The following is a 20,951-nucleotide window of genomic DNA, read 5'->3' as shown; positions in this document are numbered from 1 at the left end:
CATCTAGACTCATTTTAAAACTGTTCACAGCTTTGTTTCCACCACTCTCTCAGGCAGTGTATTCCAGGTATTTACCACCCTCTGGGTGAAAAAAGTCACCCTTGGATCCACCTGAAATCTCTTACTCCCTCCCTAAACTTATGCTCGCTAGCCTCCTTTCACACACTTTTTTGTTTTTGTTTCTTCTTTTCTGTCTGGAAGTGGAGGACAAACCCATCCTGATGTGCCACGCATATCCTCCAGCTCTGCATTTTGCCACCCTGCACCCCCCCCCCCCCACACACAATGTTCTTTCATCAATGTTCTCTGCTGCCATTCATCATTGACCAATTGGTCAGTCTGGTCTTACCCTATCAATGGCATGCCCTTCCCCCACCCTCATCAGTTCACAAACCTTTATTTCCTTCTCAGTTCCGATGAAGGGTGTTTGACTGTTCTCTTTCAACAGGTGCACCCTGACCTTCTGGGTGTTTCCAGCAGTTTCTGGTTTTAGGTATCTTTATTTATGGAACTTGTACTAGAATATCACCTTAACTAAGTTTTCTAGTTATGCGTTTGCTTCCTTTGTGAATACTGATGAAAACTAATCATGTAGGACTTCTACACCTTCGGCCTTCACATACAGATTGCTCAGTTGTCCGTAAATGGCTTATTCTGTCGCTAATTAATGTCTTGGCCTCAATACACTTATAAAATAACTTTGGATTTACTTTAATCCAGTCTGAAGTGTTATTTCATGACCTTTCTTTGCCTTCCTAACTTCCTATATACCGTATTCCTACACATTTTATATTTGTTGCAGACTGTCCCCATCGTTAGCTCTCCATACATGTAATATGCTTCCTTTTATCTCTATTCACACACATCCAGGGCCCCATAAACATCTGGTGTTCCCTCTGCTTGTTACCCTTGTCTTTAAACTTCACAGGAACACTTGATACTGAAATCTCACCATTTGTAGTAAATGATTCCTGTCTACCTTTTCCAGATCTTGTTTTCTTTCAACTACATTGGCCTTCCCCCAATTTAAGACCTCTGTTACTGGTCCGTCCCTATCTTTTCCTATATCCACTTTGAAATATTTGGGGTTATGGCCACTGGCTCCAAAATGCTTCCCCACTGACACTTACCTCCACATGACCAGCTACAAGGTAAAATCCAGTACTAAGATATAGGAGCAGAATTAGGTCATTGTGGCTGATCCATTTCTCTCTCAGCCCCAATCTCCTGCCTTCTCCCCATATCCCTCCCTGCCCTGACTAATCAAGAATCTATCAACCTCTGTCTTAAATATGCCCAATGACTTGGCCTCCACAGCTGCCTGTGGTAATGAATTCCACAGATTCATCACTCTCTGGCTAAAGAAATTCCTCCTCATCTCTGTTTTAATGGACCTCCCTCTATTCTGAGGCTGTGTCCTCTGGTCTGAGTCTACCCACTCTATTGAGGCCTTTCAACATTCGATAGGTTTCAATTAGATCCCCCCTCACTTTTCTGAATTCCGGAAACATAAAACTCTCATCATATGATCAGCCTTTCAATCCCAGAATCATTTTCATGAACCTCCTTTGAACCCTCTCCAATGTCAACACATCCTTTCTTAGACAAGGGGCCCAAAACTGCTCACAATACTCCAAGTGAGGCTTATCTTTGTATCGACTGTAAACTTAGCCACAAAGCCATCAATTCCATCATTGAAATCATTGACATATAACATAAAACGAAGCAGTCCCAATACAGATCCCTGTGAGCACCACTAATCACTGACAGCCAACCAGAAAAGGCTTCCTTTATTCCCACTCTTTGCCTCCTGCCAATCAGCCAATCTTCTATCCACGCTTATATCTTCTCTGTAATACCATGGGTTCTAGTCTTGTTAAGCACCTTGTCAGAGGCCTTCTGAAAATCTAAGTAAACAACATCGACTGACTCTCCTTTGTCTATCCTGCTTTATTATTTCCTCCAAGAATTCCAACAGAATTGTCAGAAGGATTTTCCCTTAAGGAAACATTTCTGGAAATGCTCCTTCCCACATTGATCTATCTACATGCTCTACTATAAAACTCTCCAGAATATCAAAAGTTCTACCTTCACTGAGCCTTAAATGCTAATGCAATCCTAGTTAATTTTCAGGAAACTGAAATCCTCGATTACTTTGACCCTATTTTTATTACATCTCTGTATGTTTGCCCACATGTCTGTTCCTCTATGTCCTGTTGATTGTTGGGTATGGAATACATCCCCCAGATGATACCATTTTGTTCCTAATCTCTATCCATGTGGCCTTGTTTGAGGAGCTTTTCTGTGATATCCTCCCTCAATACTGAGGTAATACATTCCTTTTAGGAAGTGAGATTTATAGTCAACATTCCAAAAGGTACTTTATGAGATACCACATAATGCCTGGAAAATGGAAGCGTGAAATAATAAAGAAATAGAGAAAGCTCTGGAACTTAATTTGCTGAGGGACAGATAGCAAAAAGTAGAGATGATTGGATATTTTTTCTGATGGAAGAGAAACCTGCCAGAGGTCAGTAAGACTGATTCTTCAAAACTCCTGTCTAATTAGCTTTTCCCTGCTCTTTCCTCATAGCTGAAAATAGTATATTGCAATACGTAATTTTTAGTGAATTTTAGTTCTCCACCTCTCAAGTACCCGATTTAAATTACTAAATTTCATCTTTTTATAACTAAAAATACCTCTCTCCCTCTCTCTCTGTATCTTTTTCTCTCGCACTCTCTGTCTCTATCTATCTCGTTCTCTCTCTTGCTCACTCTCTCTCTCCCCTATGTCTCTCCCTCCTCTCTCTATCTCTAATCCCTTTCTCTCTCTCTCTCTCTGCCCCCTCTCTTTGTCTCTCCCTCTGTCTTCCCCCCCCCTTTCTCTCTCACACATACAGTTGTCCATATTCAAAATTACAACTCTAGTGATACAGAAATTCTGAAATGGTTAATTTGTTTTTGAGTGAAGCTAATTAGTAGTGATGGATGAATCTAGAATGTTCAATCCTCAACAGAATTTATCAAGAAACTCTGTGTAATAAACTAGTGAAGATTTCATGAAGATGTAATCACAGCTTTAGGCAATTTAATTTTCAGTTAATGATAACAAGATTGATGGTGCTTTGCATATTTTTTTATTAAATTTTTAAAAAGGATTGTTTGCAACAAATGTTTCTCCACATTCATATTGAATTTACTTCTGAATTTTGATAAGCTCCTTTTTACTCCCTCTATAAGTGATCTTCTGTCTCTTGCAACTAGCTCTCCTCCGCGCTCCTGTTTGATGCTGTCTTTGTCATTGTAAACGCTGTCAATGAACTTAACCGCAGCCAGGAAATTGCTGTCAAATCCTTGTCCTGTGGCTCTGCACAGATATGGCAACATGGAACCAGTCTGATGAACTACCTGAGAATGGTGAGAGAGAGAATGAACGGCCTGGGACTCTGTATAACTGTGATATGATGTCACTGTTCTGCCTATTTATGAAATATATGTATATGATGTGGTTGCTCTTTTTCCAAAGATATTATATGTGGTACTGCTGCTTATTGTCCATGTGGAATCCATACAGTGGAATTCATGCATGTATTTCTTTAGCCAGAGAGTGGTGAATCTGTGGAATTCTTTGCCATAGGCAGCTGTGCAGGCCAAATCATTGGGTGTATTTAAGGCACAGTTTGATAGATTTTTGATTAATCAGGGCATGAAGGGAAATGGGGAGAAGGCAGGAGATTGGGATTGAGAGGGAAAATGGATCAGTCATGATGAAATGGTGGAGCAGACTCGATGAGCTAAATGGCCTAATTCTGCTCCTATATCTGATGGTCTTATGTATAATTTCTCAATAGAATATGTAAAGTGGATCTCTAGAGGAGTTGCTTATTATTTACCTGTGGCATGTGCTTCGTGTTATTGTTGGACCTCACCTGTAAGTATATGTTGTTCTGTGTTTTATTGTAACAGAATCTTTCTCATCAGCGATTTTCATTTATTAAACCCAATTATTCCAGAGAGATGATGGGAATAGCATAGGATTTGTGTAAATGGATGTTTGAGGTTGCCATGATCTAATTGGGCTGAAGAGCATTTTCACGTGCTGTATAAATTTATATGACAGGTGTGATGTATGGATCTATTTCTTTTAAAGCAAAGACCGCCCCCCCTTAGCACCACGTATTGATCTGTTGTCTACACACGCACATTGCTCTCTCTCTCTCTCTCTCTCTCTCTCTCTCGTTGCAATGTGAATACACCAGTTAAAGCCATCTTCCATGTGCATGCTTTTATTGTGTAGTTGTGCACAGACACAACAAATTGGCGCTGAGTACGAACCTGAATGTCAGAATATCACCAACTGCACTGACAGTTACGGGATGAAACAGCGAGAGTTAAACGGCACAAGAAGGCTGTCACAGATGCTAACAGATATGTGAGTACATTGCATAGCAACAGTGAAAGTCAAGCTGAATTTAAAGTGAAAATAATGTGGCAATGGCGCAACGAACAGGGCGAACCCAAACGCCGGACACAGGCATGGAGGTAGAGTTAGGATGCAGACGTGGATGTGAGCATTGAACGGCAAACGGAGTGCAGGAAAGCAGGAGGCAGGCAGAAGTTATCTTGACACGGAGCATAGAAAGGGAAGCGGCAGACAAAACTTTTCTTTGCACGGAGAGAGGGAGTTACACAGGTAAACCTCGGTACTGGAGTAAACTTGGAATCCTGAAGCAAAGCTTAGAACACACAATCCTAAGTGGCCAGGAAACGTTATTTACCACACTGGCAAAACCAGTGATCTGGCAACTAGTGGGTGCAAAGCCAGGGTTCTTATACTGCAGGTCTTGATGAAAACCAGGTGTGCCACTATCAAAGAAAATTAGGAGAAAATGGGGAATTAACATTTAGAACCGTGACAGGCAATGGCTTCAGTCAGGAAAGTTGATGAATTTGATCACACTAATGAAGGCTGGGAGTCATATATCAAGATGGTTGAACAGTATTGTAACATGAATAATATGGAGGGGCAAAAGAAATCCCCTGTACTTCTTAGCTTAATGTGCCCAAAAACGTACAGTCTGTTACGCAATCGAATAACCCCTGAAAAGCCAGCAATTAAGATGTTCGATGAAATTGTTAGAATTTTACAAAATCACTTGAGTCCTAAACTGCTGGTAATAGCTAAGAGATTTAGATTTTACAAAAGGAACCAGTCAAAAGAGGAAAGCCTTTTTGAATACATTGCAGAACTGCGCAAACCTACTACTGTGACTTTAGAGATGGACTTTCTGATGCATTAAGGGACAGGCTTGTATGTGGCAAGCATAGTCAAAGCACTCAAAAGAGGCTGTTATCTGAAAGAGACCTAACCTTAGAATGGGCATTGACCATTGCAATATTGTTAGAAACTGCAGCAAAAGATGTAGCAGAACTACAGAAAAGGAGGTTAGAATGTGAAATGCACAAAATGTTCCTGAATGGTGCAAAAATCTAAAAATGTTATTGATGTGGCAAATCTTCCCATGATGTAAATGACTATTGCTTCAAAGAAAAAGTCTGCAAAACGTGTCACAGACAAGGTTACAGAGAGAGAGTGTGCAAGGCAGACAAAAAGCACAACCAAGTGAGAAGTCTCAAACACAAAACTAAGCAAATGCATAAAGTTACCAAATGTAAAACAGAATCAGACAACACAGAGTCTAACAAAGGTGAGCTGTCATGCCTAGAACTCTATAGTATAATTGAAGCAGATCACAAAATCTTATGGATCACAAGAGACGTGTCTGGTGTAAAACTGAAAATGGAGCCAGATACATGGTCAGCTTTGTTCATAATTCCAGAGGCTGACTATAACAGAGAGTTTTCTCAGATACCATTAGTGAAGCTAAAGACTTGCACAGGCGAAGAAGTGTCTCTCAAAGGCAAACTGAAGGTAAGTGTGACGTATGGAGACCAAACACAACAGTTAGGGCATTATGTTTTGAAAAATGAAGGGCAGCACATTTTGGATGTGAGTGGTTGAGAAAAATCCAACTGGACTGGCACTCAGTCAAAGCTCTCAGTGTGACATCAACAGACAACTGCTGCCCAAATGGTAGCTCCAACGAGAGAGGCTGTTGCAGCTGCATAATGCTAATCAGAAGGTGTTTGAGAAGGGAATAAACAGATCGAAGACTTGGCATCTGTTGATGCGACGACTAATGAAACTTCTGCAATGCAATTCATGTGCAGGAATCTGAGATCTCGCATTGACCTCCTGAAACCAGATCTATGGAGGGAAGTGCAAAATAAACAGCTCAGCCAGTTGTCAAGTGAGGCAGCAAGGAGCTTCGAGGTTGGACAAGAAGTCCTAGCATGTGATTACAGAGAAGTCAAGTGGACACCCGGCTCATAGCTACAAGAACTGGATCATTGATGCACACAGTGGATGTTGGAGATCAGACATGGAGACGTCATGTGGACCAGATATTGGATGCTCAACCGAAGAACACACCTGAGTTGACTGCATTCAACAAGGTGGACACATTACAGTCACCAGACTTATGATGTCACTGACAGCAATGTGACACCAGAGACTGAGAACATTATCTTAGACAAGACTAATGCCTCTCCACAGGTCCAGAGGCATGATGAGAACATTATCGTTGACAAGACCCCTGCCAAACCAGATGCCACTGCACAGGTCCAGATACGCTATCCTGAAAGAAACAGAGCGCCACTCAAAAGACTGAATCTTTAGAACCGTGAAATTAGTTATGGACTGTTCTTGCAAGAGTATGTTTATTTGAAATATGGGTTTATGAAAGGGAAAGTGAATGTTTTGTACATATACAGTTCTAAAGAGAGAGGAAGTGCAATGTATGAATCTATTTCTTTTAGAGCAATGACTTCCCCCCCCCCCAGCACTACATATTGATCTGCAGTCTGCACATGCACTGTTGTCTACACATGTGCATTGTCCTCTCTCTCGCTGCAATGTGAAAACACCAGTTAAAGCCATTTTCCGCATGTGTGCTTTTATTTAATTGATATGTAGTTGTGCACAGACACACACAACGGGTATGAAAGATGTACAGGTTGTACTTATGAATGAGGAGAACGACAGTATTTGTTGTTAGGCCATTATGGGTGATTTGGTGACACATTTGACACACGCTTCTGTGAATCAAGATGAACGTCACACTGCTGAAGCACTCAAACAGATCAAGCTAACATCTGCTAGATGTACGCAGAGCAACAGGGCATAAAGTTAATCATTATGCATTGTTAACCCAACAACAGTGCTGCTATCTTTGAGGTTGGTTCACCACCTCATGCCCTGTCTTCACCTTATATGGCTGAACAGTCAGTCAGCAGCAGGAACAAACTCCCTTCAACATTGTTTGAAGGGATCATTAAGCACTTGCAGGTTAGTTGCTTATTCAGAGTCCTAATTTATGAGTGGCCAACTACACATATGGCCATTAGGTTTGGACTGCTTTACAACTGTCGCGATATGGCTGAACAGTGGTTACATTACTGGACTAGTAATCTGGAGAATCCTGAATAATTAGACTGTAAGACAGAGGAGCAAAATTGGGCCATTCGGCCCATCAAGTCTGCTTCACCATTTCACCATGGCTGATCCATTTCCCCTCTCAACCCCATTCTTCTGCCTTCTCTCCATAATCTTTCATGACCTGACTAATCAAGAAAATATCAGCCTCTACCCAGCCTCCATAGCTGCCTGTGGCACTGAATACCAAAGATTCACCACCCTCTGGCTGAAGAAATTCCTCCTCATCACTGTTCTAAATGGAAGTCCCTCTGTTCTGAAGCTGTGCCATCTGGTCATAGACCCCCCCCCTCACCATAGGAAATATCTTCTCTGCATCTACTCCATCAAGGCCTTTCAACATTTGATAGGTTTTAATGAGATCCCCCCCCCCCCATTCTTCTAAATTTCAGTAAGTGAAGGCCCAGAGCCATCAATCACTCTTCATTTTTGTGAACCTTCTTTGAACCCTCTCCAATGTCAGCATATCCTTTCTTAAATAAGGGGCCCCAAAACTGCTCACAATACTCCAAGTGAGGCCTCACCAGTACTTTATACAGCCTCAGCATTACAACCATGCTTTTATATTCTAGTCCTCTAGAAATAACTACAAATATTGCATTTGCCTTCCTCAACTCCAACTCAACCTGTAAACTGACCTTTGGGGAATTCTGCATGAGGGCTCCAAAGTCCCTTTACACCTTGGATTTTTGAAATTTCTCCCTGTTTATGACCATACACTTCCTGACGCTGTATTCTATTATTCTATCTGCCACTTCTTTGCCTATTCTCCTAATTTGTCTAAGTCCTTCTGCAGACTCCCTGCTTCTTCAACACTACCTGCTCCTCCACCTCTCTCCGTATCATCCACAAACTTGGTCGCAAAGCCAATAATTCCGTCACCCAAATCATTGGCATGTAACATAAAGCAGTCCCAACTCCAACCCCTGTGGAACACCACTAGTCACTGGTAGCCAACCAGAAAAGGCTCCCTTTATTCCCACTCTTTGCCTCCTCCCAATCACCCAGTGTTCTATCTGTGCTAATGTCTTCCCTTTAATACAATTGGATCTGACCTTGTTCAGCAGCCTCATGTGTGGCACCTTGTCAAAGACCTTCTGAAAAAGGATCCTAACAAATGTTTAATCCAGCCACAGCAACTGAGTATTTAAATATATTTAATTAAATAGTATACACCAAAAAGTTCATGTCAGTAATAGTGGTGATGAAGCCTTCAAACATCCCTAGACATAACAAAGCCCCAGCAGAGATCTGAACTTACAGCAAGCCATTCCACTGAAAGTCATTTCAGGACACACAATAAATGTTGGCCTTTTCAGGAACAGTGTTATTACATAGAAGAAAGTCTTTTTTTGAAATCTTATCAAAAGACCTCATATTGTGAAGATGTTTTTCAACCTTAAGAGAAAAGAGACTATTTGAACTTTCCTGATAATTAGACTCACCATGTTCAGACTAATTCCTTTCAACCATCTCCCGTTTCCCTATTTGCCTGAAATGTTGCAACCAATGGGAAAAAGTCTAGTGTGGTCATTTAGCCAAGGGAAGTTACTGGTATATCATGTAAAATTAGAACTGTAAAAATGCAACAAATTGACCTTCGCGCATTTCTCTGTAGAGATAAAATGCATGTCAATATATGCAAGTAATTCTGTGCTTAGGCTTTTGCAGTGAACTATTTTGAGAATGAATCTATGTCAGTGACCAATTTTCTGTGTGCCTGAGTCCAGGTGGAATTAGATGGTCTAACTGGCCACATCGAATTCAACAGCAAGGGTCAGAGAACTAATTACATTTTGAAGATAGTTCAACGCAGTAAAGAAGGACTCAAACAGGTAATCAGATTGTTATCAACCCTCTCCAAATCTTTTTGTAATTTCTCTAGTGTGTTTTAGATCTTGGAAAAGTACTTGTTATAATTTGAAATTGGACAGTGTCAATGACGGACAGTGCTGATTTATTGAGTTTGAAGGGGATGCTTTTAATTACCTGTTGCCGGCCAAATACTGAACTGTTAGTGCTGAATTTATATTGTTGAAGGTTAACGTTTACTGTGACACCAATCATACAGAGCAGTTTAATCGAACTTGGACCTTGAGAGGCTACTCATCTAGATTATTTGGGATGAGATCAGTTTAAACCCAAGAGCCAGAAACAAGCTCTCTGCTACAGAGGTTCACAAAAGAGAAAGTTCTAATTTCCACCATGAAACTAAGCATTTCCTTGTAGATATTCACCATAGTGTTTCTGTGCCTCTCTTCTTGAACAGAGCAAACAAGCCACTTTCCCACTCATTTAGACATGGGAATGTAACAACTAAGTTTAAGCCAGATTTTTTTTGCTCCAGCATCCCTTCACTACAATAAGTTGTGAAATTCTTAGAAGAATTAGCAGGTAACAGTTAAGGAATTTTCTTCTGTTCTGCATGTGTTTTTATCAGATTCACAAATACTTAGATTATAGGATGTAGGTATTAAAATTTTGATTTAGTATAGGTAGAATTTATTGACAAAGAAGATAAATTAATTTTAAGAACATCACTGGGGATGTAAAAATCTGTAGAGGATAGTGACTGACCAGGAAATAGACTTGGATGTGAAATGGTCAGGAACATTGTGGGATGAAACTTACCGCAAGGGAATACAGAAAACAAAATCATTTTGGATGAAGAATGGGAGCCAATATAATGTAAATGCTGCAAATGGAAGAACAAAGAGACTATGATTTATGAACAGGAAAACTCTGAATACTGTTACAGTAACTTTGAAGGTATGAGATGTGAACTAGCTAAGATAGACTGGCAAATAATACTTAAAGGGTTGACGGTGGATACGCAATGGCAAGCATTTCAAGATCGCATGGATGAACTACAACAATTGTTCATCCCAGTTTGGCAAAAGAAGAAACCAGGGAAGGTAGTGCACCCGTGGCTGACAAGGGAAATTAGGGATAGTATCAAGTCCAAAGAAGAAACATATAAATTAGCAAAAAAAAGTAGCACACCTGAGGACTGGGAGAAATTCATAGACCAGCAGAGGAGAACAAAGGGCTTAATTAGGAAAGGGAAAAAAGATTATGAGAGAAAGCTGGCAGGGAACATAAAAACTGACTGTAAAAGCTTTTATAGATGCGTGAAAAGAAAAAGATTGGTCAAGACAAATGTAGGTCCTTTACAGTCAGAAACAGGTGAATTGATCATAGGGAACAAAGACATGGCAGACCAATTGAATAACTACTTTGGTTCTGTCTTCACTAAGGAGGACATAAATAATCTTCCGGAAATAGTAAGGGACCGAGGGTCTAGTGAGATGGAGGAACTGAGGGAAATACATGTTAGTAGGGAAGTGGTGTTAGGTAAATTGAAGGGATTAAAGGCAGGTAAATCCCCAGGGCCAGATGGTCTGCATCCCAGAGTGCTTAAGGAAGTAGCCCAAGAAATAGTGGATGCATTAGTGATAATTTTTCAAAACCCCTTAGATTCTGGATTAGTTCCTGAGTACTGGAGGGTGGTTAATGTAACCCCACTTTTTAAAAAAGGAGGGAGAGGGAAACCGGGGAATTATAGACCGTTTAGTCTGACATCGGTGGTGGGGAAAATGCTAGAGTCGGTTATCAAAGATGTGATAACAGCACATTTGGAAAGAGGTGAAATCATCGGACAAAGTCAGCATGGATTTGTGAAAGGAAAATCATGTCTGATGAATCTTATAGAATTTTTTGAAGCTGTAACTAGTAGAGTGGATGGGGAGAGCCAGTGGATGTGGTATATGTAGATTTTCAAAAGGCTTTTGACAAGGTCCCACACAGGAGATTAGTGTGCAAACTTAAAGCACATGGTATTGGGGGTATGGTATTGATGTGGATAGAGAATTGGTTGGCAGACAAGAAGCAAAGAGTGGGAGTAAACGGGACCTTTTCAGAATGGCAGGCAGTGACTAGTGGGGTACCGCAAGGCTCAGTGCTGGGACCCCAGTTGTTTATAATATATATTAATGATTTAGACGAGGGAATTAAATGCAGCATCTCCAAGTTTGCGGATAACACGAAGCTGGGCGGCGGTGTTAGCTGTGAGGAGGATGCTAAGAGGATGCAGGGTGACTTGGATAGGTTAGGTGAGTGGGCAAATTCACGGCAGATGCAATTTAATGTGGATAAATGTGAGGTTATCCACTTCGGTTGCAAGAACAGGAAAACAGATTATTATCTGAATGGTGGCCGATTAGGAAAAGGGGAGATGCAACGAGACCTGGGTGTCATTGTACACCAGTCATTGAAGGTGGGCATGCAGGTACAGCAGGCGGTGAAAAAGGCAAATGGTATGTTGGCATTCATAGCAAAAGGATTTGAGTACAGGAGCAGGGAGGTTCTACTGATGTTGTACAAGGCCTTGGTGAGACCGCACCTAGAATATTGTGTGCAGTTTTGGTCCCCTAATCTGAGGAAAGACATTCTTGCCATAGAGGGAGTACAGAGAAGGTTCACTAGATTGATTCCTGGGATGGCAGGACTTTCATATGAAGAAAGACTGGATTGACTAGGCTTATACTCACTGGAATTTAGAAGATTGAGGGGGGATCTTATTGAAATGTATAAAATTCTAAAGGGATTGGACAGGCTAGATGCAGGAAGATTGTTTCCGATGTTGGGGAAGTCCAGAACACAGTTTAAGTTTAAGGATAAAGGGGAAGCCTTTTAGGACCGAGATGAGGAAAAACTTCTTCACACAGAGTGGTGATTCTGTGGAATTCTCTGCCACAGGAAACAGTTGATGGATCAGGGGGTATGGAGAGAAAGCAGGTACAAGGTTCTGAGTTGGATGATCAGCCATGATCTTACTGAATGGTGGTGCAGGCTCGAAGGGCCAAATAGCCTACTCCAGCACCTATTTTCTATGTTTCTATGTTACAATCAAATTGACATACCGGAATGGATTCATTCAAATCAATAGGTAATATACAAGAGCTACAAAATTACACTAACCCTTTATAAAACACTGGTTATTCCTCGACAACAGTATTGTGCCAATTCATGGGCACATCAGCTGGTCAATGATTTTAGGGCCTTGAGAGTGCAGAAATTCATGAGACCAGTACCAAAGATGAGGGAGATCAGCTACATAGAGGATCTGGGACATCTGCAGCTTTTTCTTCTCCAAACAAGAAAGATTAAGTGTAGTTTTAATAAGAGTCATTCACAACTACAAAGGTTTTGGACAGGTTCAATATGTCGAAACATCGTTAATCAAAAGACACTGCTCATATCATTGACAAAATGATCAAAGGTGAAAAGTATTTTCTGCAATAGGTTAGTGCTTTGGAAGATGCTTTTTATAAAAGGGGTGGAAAGCGATTCATTAGCAACCTTATAACCATAAAGATAATCCATAACGTTTTCATTAGTAATTTATCAAATTAGTTACACCATAAAACAATGCACTTAGATCATATGTCAAACAATTAAAGTTGACCTCCATTAATCCTGACCGCTGGCCAGGAAAACAGCAATGACATCTCAGAGAACTAAACACAAACATCCCCCCCTTTAGTTTGCATTAGGCTTTCAAGTCAGAGGCATGAGGTCTGAATAAGCTCATCCCTTGCAATCAGACAGACACCTTGCCAATCATGTGTCAGTGAAACTAGGCTGTTAAAATCCCTTGTTCCTCATTACCCACCCCAATCCATATCAAACTTGATGCCTATTATAATTCCATCACACAAACAGAACTTTACACAACATTTGGTATTACTCAGCATCAGATGAATAAAAGGAAATAGGAATTTGCCTTCAGCCAATGATCAACAGACAATAGAGATCAGAAAGAATGGTCATCAGTAATGTGGGATGAATAATAGCTACTATCAGTGTCACTAATTTTGAAGTCCTTGTTTTTGCAATCCCTGCAAGAAAAAGAAAATTTTAATGTTGAAGATTTAAACATATTTCGAACAACAAAATCCTGGCACAATGTTGTCTTATATAGAAAGACCACCCAGATGTGGGATCACTGGAAATATTAGAGCTATTCTTTCTTAAAATCCCATTTATTTATTGATCTCTTCCTTCTCTGTCCTATTTTTCCCCATGTTTTATATTTTTCTCTATTCTCTTTTCTCCTTTCCTGCACACTTCTTGTGGCCATGTAGAGGAGGGAGAAAATTGTGAGGGTATGTTAATCAGGAGTTTGAGAATCAAAGGATAAAATTCAGAGGAGCATGGAATGCTTGTAAAAAAAGGCCATATTGTGCCAAGTTTTTCAGACAATGGATAAAAGTTAGATAAGCTGAGAGCTTTGTAAGTTGGTGGATTTTCTCAAGGTGTAACTCTTTCCTTGCATGTCCCAAGTAAGGTTAAGTGGCCAACAGTAAATTATCCCCTTCTGTAGGTCATGAGCAAAACAACCAAAGGGGGAATGATGAGCAATTAAGTGAGGTAGACAGGGTGGTAAAGAAGGCATGTGGTACTGTATTCTTGTCTTTATTGGTTGAGGCATTGAGGAAAAATAGTTAGGAAGTCATCTTGCAGCAAAATGAAACTTTATTTAGGTTGCAGTCAGAGTAGAGTGTGCAGTTCTGGTGGCCCCATTATAGGAAGGATGTGGAAGATTTGTAAAGGGTACAGAGGTGGTTAACCAGAATGCTGCCTAGGTTAAAGACCATGAACTATAAGGAGAGAGTAGAACAACACAGGTTGTTTTCTCTAGACTTTTGGAAACTGATGGGAGACCTAATAGAAGTTTATAAAATTATGAAAGGCATACTGTAGATAGAGTAGATAGTCAGAAGCTTTTTCCTAGATTTGAAGAACATGCATCTAATTTAAGAGGGGGAAATTTTAAGGGAGATGTGCATGGCAAGTTTTTTTTACCCAAGGGTTCTTAGGTGCCTGGAACAGGCTCCCAGGTTTAGTTTTGGAAGAGACACAATAATGGCTTTTAAGAGACTTTTAGATAGACACCAAATATATAAGTAATGGAAGGATGTGGATCATGGGCAGGCTGAAGAGATTTAGTTTAATATTGCATTATGTTTAGTGCAGACATTGTGATCCAAAGTCAATGTTCCTGTGCTGTTCTATATTCTCACTAGAATGAATAAAAAAGAGGTCTTGGGGACAATTTTAACCAAATAAGGCCACTGAGAAACCAACAGGATTGAGTGCAACACTAATTTTACACCTCATCAATGTATTCCTTTACGGTTAGAGTGTAAAACTAGACCAGCTATCAGTCATATGGGTTTCAGAATGGACAAATTCGGTTAAAATTGACTCATTTGTCATTGGAAGAATCAAAAGATTCAAGTCACATGCAGTCAGTCAATTTTAAATTATTTCATATACAGTATCTAGACTAGCAAATAAATCTATCTATGGTATCTTATTAATGACATTACCGAGGTAAAGGAAGGTGTTCACAATTTATTGAAAGTCAGTTCAGAACAGGGGTTCCCAACCTTTTTTTATATCATGGACCAATACCATTAAGCTAGGGGTCTGTGGTCCCCCTGGTTTAGAAGGTTCTTTAGAATTGAAAGATTGTGAGGAATAAAATGCTGAAGCACTCTCCTGAAAGGTGTGTTTGGAATATTAATGTGTATTGGGTGAAATTCTAGTCACGTTAAGAGCAAGAATATCATATTTTTAATTTATCCCCTTTTCTTCAGCTTCTGACAGGTTTAAGCTTTTGTTTCCTCCTGTAGGTTGGGGTCTGGCACTCAGAGAATGGACTAGTAATGGACCGAAGATTTTATTTCTTAAATGCTTCGGAAAGTTTATTCAACAAGACTCTGATAGTGACAACTATCTTGGTAAGAAATAGCAATAAGTTGTACTTATTGTGCATTTGATCTCTATACCAGAAATGAAGTTAGAGCAGTTCATACTGTACATTTAACCTTTATGCCAGAGAGGAAGTTAGAACAGTTCATCTGATGTACACAGCAAGAACATCCATTTATGGATCTGTTCCCTAAGATTACATAGGATATACAGCACAGGAATAAGCTATTCTGTGCCAGTATCTAGACTCCATTCAGGCCTTCTCCTGTCTTACCTCACCTAAATTTATCAGCAAACCCTCTGTTCCCTTCTTCCTAATATGCTTCCTCCTTAAATACTAATGGTATAACCATTACTTGTAGTAATAAGATCCACGCAAGCTTTTAATGCTTCCTATTAATTTTTTTGTGCCTGTCTTATGTTCATGGCCCCTACATTTTGCTCTTCATAATTGGGAAATATCTCAGCATCCACTCTAAAGTCCAATGTTAGATCACACTAATTGCTCTTTTCTCTAGAATGAGTATCTGTACCTCTATTCCTGGCATGTGTTCCCTTGTATTTCTAACATTATTATTTAATCATGATTCAAGCTTGCACTAGAAGTGTAATATTATTCACAAGGTAGCTGCAGTATAATGGTAGACACTTCCGAGTTGTGCTTTAGGACATCGGGGCAATGGTTACAAACTTCAGAATTGATCCCCTGAATACCACTAAAGTGGTCACAAGTTGTAGTGGTATAAAACATAGGATCAGAAACAGGCCATCAACCCATCAGCTCTGCTCTCCCATTCCATCATGTGTGATTTATTTTCCCTCTCAGCTTCATTCTCCTGCCGTCTCTCCGTCACCTTTGATGTCCTGACTAATCAAGAACCTATCAACCTTTGCTTTAAATATACCTAATGGCTTGGGCTCCACAGCCATCTGTGGCAAGGAATTCCACATATTCACCACACTGTTATTGAAGAAATTCCTCCTCATCTCTGTTCTATTCTGAGGCTGTACCCTCGGGTCCTAGACTCCCCCACTAAAGGAAGCATCCTCTCCACATGCACTCTATTTAGGCCTTTCAATATTCAGTAGGTTTCAGTGAGATCCCCTCCATTCTTCTAAACTCCAGTGGATACAGGACCAGAGCCATCAAATGTTAACCTTTTCATTCCCAGAATCATTCTTGTGAATTTCTTCTGGATTCTCTCCAATGCCAGCACATTTCCTGGATATGGGGGCCATAATTGCTTACAATTTTTAATTTAGAAAGTAGTCTATGCCTTTATTCCATCTACCAAAGTGCGTACCAAACTGCAAAGTGAAATCAGATCTATTCTGATTTTCCCCTCCTGAGGACATCCAGTTTAGCAGTGGCTTGGGGATAACCACAAGAACACAGCAAAAAACAGAAAATGTGGACTGTTGGTCCTGCAAGCTTGTTCCATCATTCAGTATCATTTCAGTCCTACCCCAGGCCTCAGTTCTTTACTTGTCCCATATCCCCTTAGTTCTCATGTCCGATTTTTCAAAAGATCTATCTACCTCCACTTTAGGTGAGCTAGCCTCGACAACTCTCTGCGAAAGAATGTTCCAGAGATTCACCCCACTCTAGGAGCATAGTAGTAGGTAGCCGTCAATCCCAGGGGATGATGGGTTTTGCGCCTCTGGTGGACTGTGTCCTCTCCAGGGCACAAGCCTGGGTGGGAAGATTTGAAGAACCGGCTGTTGCCCATGCAGTGGGTCTCCCCTCTCCATGTCACTGATGCAGTCCAAGGGAAGGGCAAGCGCCGATACAGCTTGGCACCAGTGTTGTCGCAGAGGTTGCCAGAGTGAAGTTGTAAACAACATCAAACAGCCTTAGGGACCCCGGCTCCAGATTTCTTCCTTGGGGTTTACTCCCGAAGCCTTTCTCATGGGGGTGGGGGGGTCCGGCCGCAAGGCAGCGGAGGTTTAAAATCAGAGCTTTCCTTGTCCTAGGCTTGCTGCTATCCAAGTGTGACGAGCCCCACCTGCCCAAAGCAACTGGTTTTGAGGGGCCAGTGGTCTGCCTTTGCCCCTTCTCGTGTCAGTGGAAACAGTTTTGATGGGCCTAGTAGCTAAGCCACACATGAATTGGACTTGGTTGTCAGAGGCTGCTGGAGTCACATGCCATTTGGAGCACTTCATAGGTAGTGGGAGCTTATCTCCACTACCACCCCAGTAAATATGACAACCTTAGGAACCTTAGTACCATGATTTTAAATGAAAAACACGAGAAGTTCTACAGATGCTGTAAATCCAAAACAACACACACAAAATTCTGGAGGAACTCAGCAGGTCAAGCAGCATCTCTGGAATTGAATAAACAGTCAACATTTCGGGCCAAGAGCCTTCTTCAGGGCTGGAAAGGAAGGGGGAAGACACCAGGATAAAAAGGTGGAAGTAGGGGAAGGAGGACAGCTGGTAAGTGAAACGAGGTGGGTAGGAAAGGTAAAGGGCTGGAGAGGAAAGAATCTGATAGGAGAGGAGAGTGGACCATAGGAGAAAGGGAAGGAGGAGGGAAACCAGCAAGTAACAGGCAGCTGAGAAGACTATTTTAAATGAGCAGTTCTTTATCTTGAAACTATGTCCTCTCATTCTACCACTGGGAAAAATATTAAGACTTCTACTCTGTAATGCCTTCCTTGTGTCAATAAGATCACTTCTCATTCCTCTAAACTGCAGTAAACATAGAGCCATTTAGTCTTTCTTGATAAGCCAAGCTTCTCAGCCCAGGAAATATCCTGGTGATTATTATTGGACTACCTCCATGTTACTGTATCCTTTCTTGGGTAAGGAAACCTACCCAATTGCTCACCAAATCCTCTAACCAGAAGCATATATTCAAAATATTAATATATTTGAACAAAGTCACTTTTTTGTATCATTACCTTAGGTGGCTAAGTGGATTTGAAATATAGAGCATCATCTACCTAGATCTGGAACAGAAGGTGAACTTAATGGTGTCTATATTTATTAGGTTTCTGATGCAATTTTAATCTTGGTTTATGTAAGAATTTGGCCAGTTGAAAGGACATTAAATTGTAGGGAGCCAGCAACATAGAAATTGTTGCCAAAAGAGGAGATGGAGGTCCTGGAACTATTTCCACTGGAATTAACAAGGCTGAGAATAAAAGTTTTCATTGAATCAATTGTTCATGAAGCAAATGCAACAAATTAAAACATTCTCGGAGCAGAGGGCGGCTAAATTTTTTGTGCAAAGTTACTGGATATGGGAACCGTGCCACAAATGAAGCACCTGCAAAAAGAAATGTACTTCTGAAGCAAGATAAGGTACAGGAGTAAATGAAAAGTATTGGATAGCGAGATTGGTTTGTATTGAAACGTTGTCATGCACACATTGGACCAAGTAACCCCCATCAGTGCTATAAACTGCTGCCATTTCATAGTTCAGAACTCCACTCTTAACTTAAATAAAAACAATGCTGAACGAACTCAGCATCTCGGGAGGCAATAAATAGAAGACAAGAGTTTGGATTGAGATTCTGCATTAGGGCTGAGAGGGGAAAAGGAAGATTTTCAGTATATAGTCACCCATAGGTGGGTGGGATAGAGGTTAGTGGATGGTGGGCAGAGCCAGTTGGGGAGGGGATAGAGCCAAGTGTGGGGAAGGCCAGGCAGGGAGAGAGGCTGGCAGGTGATAGGTGGAGTCAGAGGAGGAGGGGATGATGAATGGATAGAACCAGATGGAGGGGAGGGGATGAGAGGGATGAACAAGGACAGAAGAAAATTAGGTAGACAAGTGAGTCGGTACGGGAGAGGAGCACCAGGAGTGAGTAACAAAGACTGGACAAGTCAATATTCATATCATTGGGTTGTAAGCGTTCCAAGCAGAATATGGTATGTTGTCCTTCCAGTTTGAAATTGACTTTCCCATAGCAATGGAGGAAGCCAAGAACAAACCGGTTGGAGTGAGAAGGAAAGTTAAAATGACAAGCAACCAGAAACTTGAGGCATCCATCACCAACAGAGCACAGATGCTCCACAGAACAGCTTACTAGTCTATGCATGTTTTCTCCAGTTTAAAGGAGGGCACTTTGCAAGTACCAAATGCAGTAAACCAAGCTGGAAAAGGTATAGGTCAGGGGTCAGCAGCCTTTACCACTGAAAGAGCCACTTGGACCCGTTTCCCACAGAAAAGAAAACACTGGGAGCCGCAAAACCCGTTTGACATTTAAAATGAAATAACACTGCATACAACGTTTTGTTTTGCCTTTATGCTATGTATAAATAAACTATAATGTGTTGCATTTATGAAATTGATGAACTCCTGCAGAGAAAACGAAATTACATTTCTGCATGCAACAAAAACATTTTGAACTCCGAAAAAAAGACGTTGGGTTGAAGGTTACTTTTAAGTAAAATACTCAACGTCTATTTGAGTCCTTCTTGTATTTATGAAAAACGCCAAACTTAAATTTGCCGCCAGCAGCAAACCAAAAATAACGTCAGCCAGCTGTCAACCTGAAAAATAAAAGGACTATTTCACTGAACAATGAAAACATATGAATATACGTAAAATAATACGCAATTAAAATATTTATCATACTTCTTCAGGTTGACTCACACCTGACAATGCAGTCGTATTCAGTAGGGATGGATCGATGCTTAGGGGAGTGACCGGGAAGGATAATGTGTTTTTTACCTCTCTGAACTCACAGAAGCGTTTCCCAAACGATGTTTGCATTGCGATGATTGCAGAATGTAAATACTCCGAATTTATCATGTCGTGACATTGTTTGAACTCTCTCAAATTGGGGAAGTGAGACAATGTGCCTTTCTGTAAATCTCTGGCAAGCAACGTCAACTTGCGCTCGAATGCAAAACATCCTCCAACATGTGCAGGGCTGTACGTCCTTACCCCGTTGAAGAGCTGTGTTCAGCGTGTTCAGGTGCGCTGTCATGTCTACCATGAAGTGTAGCTTTTCCAGCCACTCTGGCTGTTCAGGAAAGTTGAGCCCTTTGCTGCCCAGGAAAGTTTTCACTTCTTCCAGACGCGCGACAAAGCGTTTCAGCACCTCCCCTCTGGACAGCCAGCGATAAAAACACGTTGTAGCGGTTGCTACACGCAGTCAGTAAACTGCAGTCAAAGATAGCTTTATTCGAACTAAACAGCCTTGCTTTTAAGCCTCCCTCAACCCGCCCCCCATGGGCGCGGATGCTGCAAAAGACACGTACTCACAAACCCCCGTAGGCTATCTCCCTTAGCCTGAACGCTGGCTAATTGTGAGCCGGTTCGGATGTGTCAGGAAATGGGTCGCCACAACGTCTTATTTAGATTGTACAAGATCACCATAATCTTCAAATTTAGATTTACATTTCAAAAACTAACAAACTAACATAAAATACATATTAATTAAATACTGACCATGTAGCGGTGTGCTACACGCAGTGCTAAAATTACGACACGGAGTCGGTAACTGCAGTCGAAGGAAAAAAACTTTATTCGAAATCTTCAGCCTCACTTTTAAGCCTCCCTCAACCTGCCCCCCCCCCCCCCCCATGGCGCAGAGGCTCCAAAGCTCTGTGCTCGCAAACCCCCGTAGGCTATCTTATTGTGAGTCGGTTCGGATGTGCCAGG

At 41.1% G+C, this 20,951-nt stretch overlaps 1 protein-coding gene across 3 annotated transcripts in view; it reads left to right on the top strand.

Moving 5' to 3' along the window:
* The window catches only part of grik4 (glutamate receptor, ionotropic, kainate 4), a 123,048-nt gene that overhangs the window by 57,228 nt on the left and 44,869 nt on the right, over positions 1-20,951 (top strand). For all 3 annotated transcript variants that reach the window (XM_059957053.1, XM_059957051.1, XM_059957052.1), the window contains exons 9-11: positions 3,265-3,417; positions 9,286-9,390; positions 15,256-15,363. In XM_059957053.1, the coding sequence (XP_059813036.1) occupies positions 3,265-3,417; positions 9,286-9,390; positions 15,256-15,363 (366 nt within the window). The remainder of the gene's footprint in view (positions 1-3,264; positions 3,418-9,285; positions 9,391-15,255; positions 15,364-20,951) is intronic.

This window comes from Hypanus sabinus, chromosome X2, assembly GCF_030144855.1.
Source record: "Hypanus sabinus isolate sHypSab1 chromosome X2, sHypSab1.hap1, whole genome shotgun sequence".
In the NCBI taxonomy this organism is placed as follows: Eukaryota; Metazoa; Chordata; class Chondrichthyes; order Myliobatiformes; family Dasyatidae; genus Hypanus; species Hypanus sabinus.
This window is presented reverse-complemented; position numbering and strand designations above follow the sequence as displayed.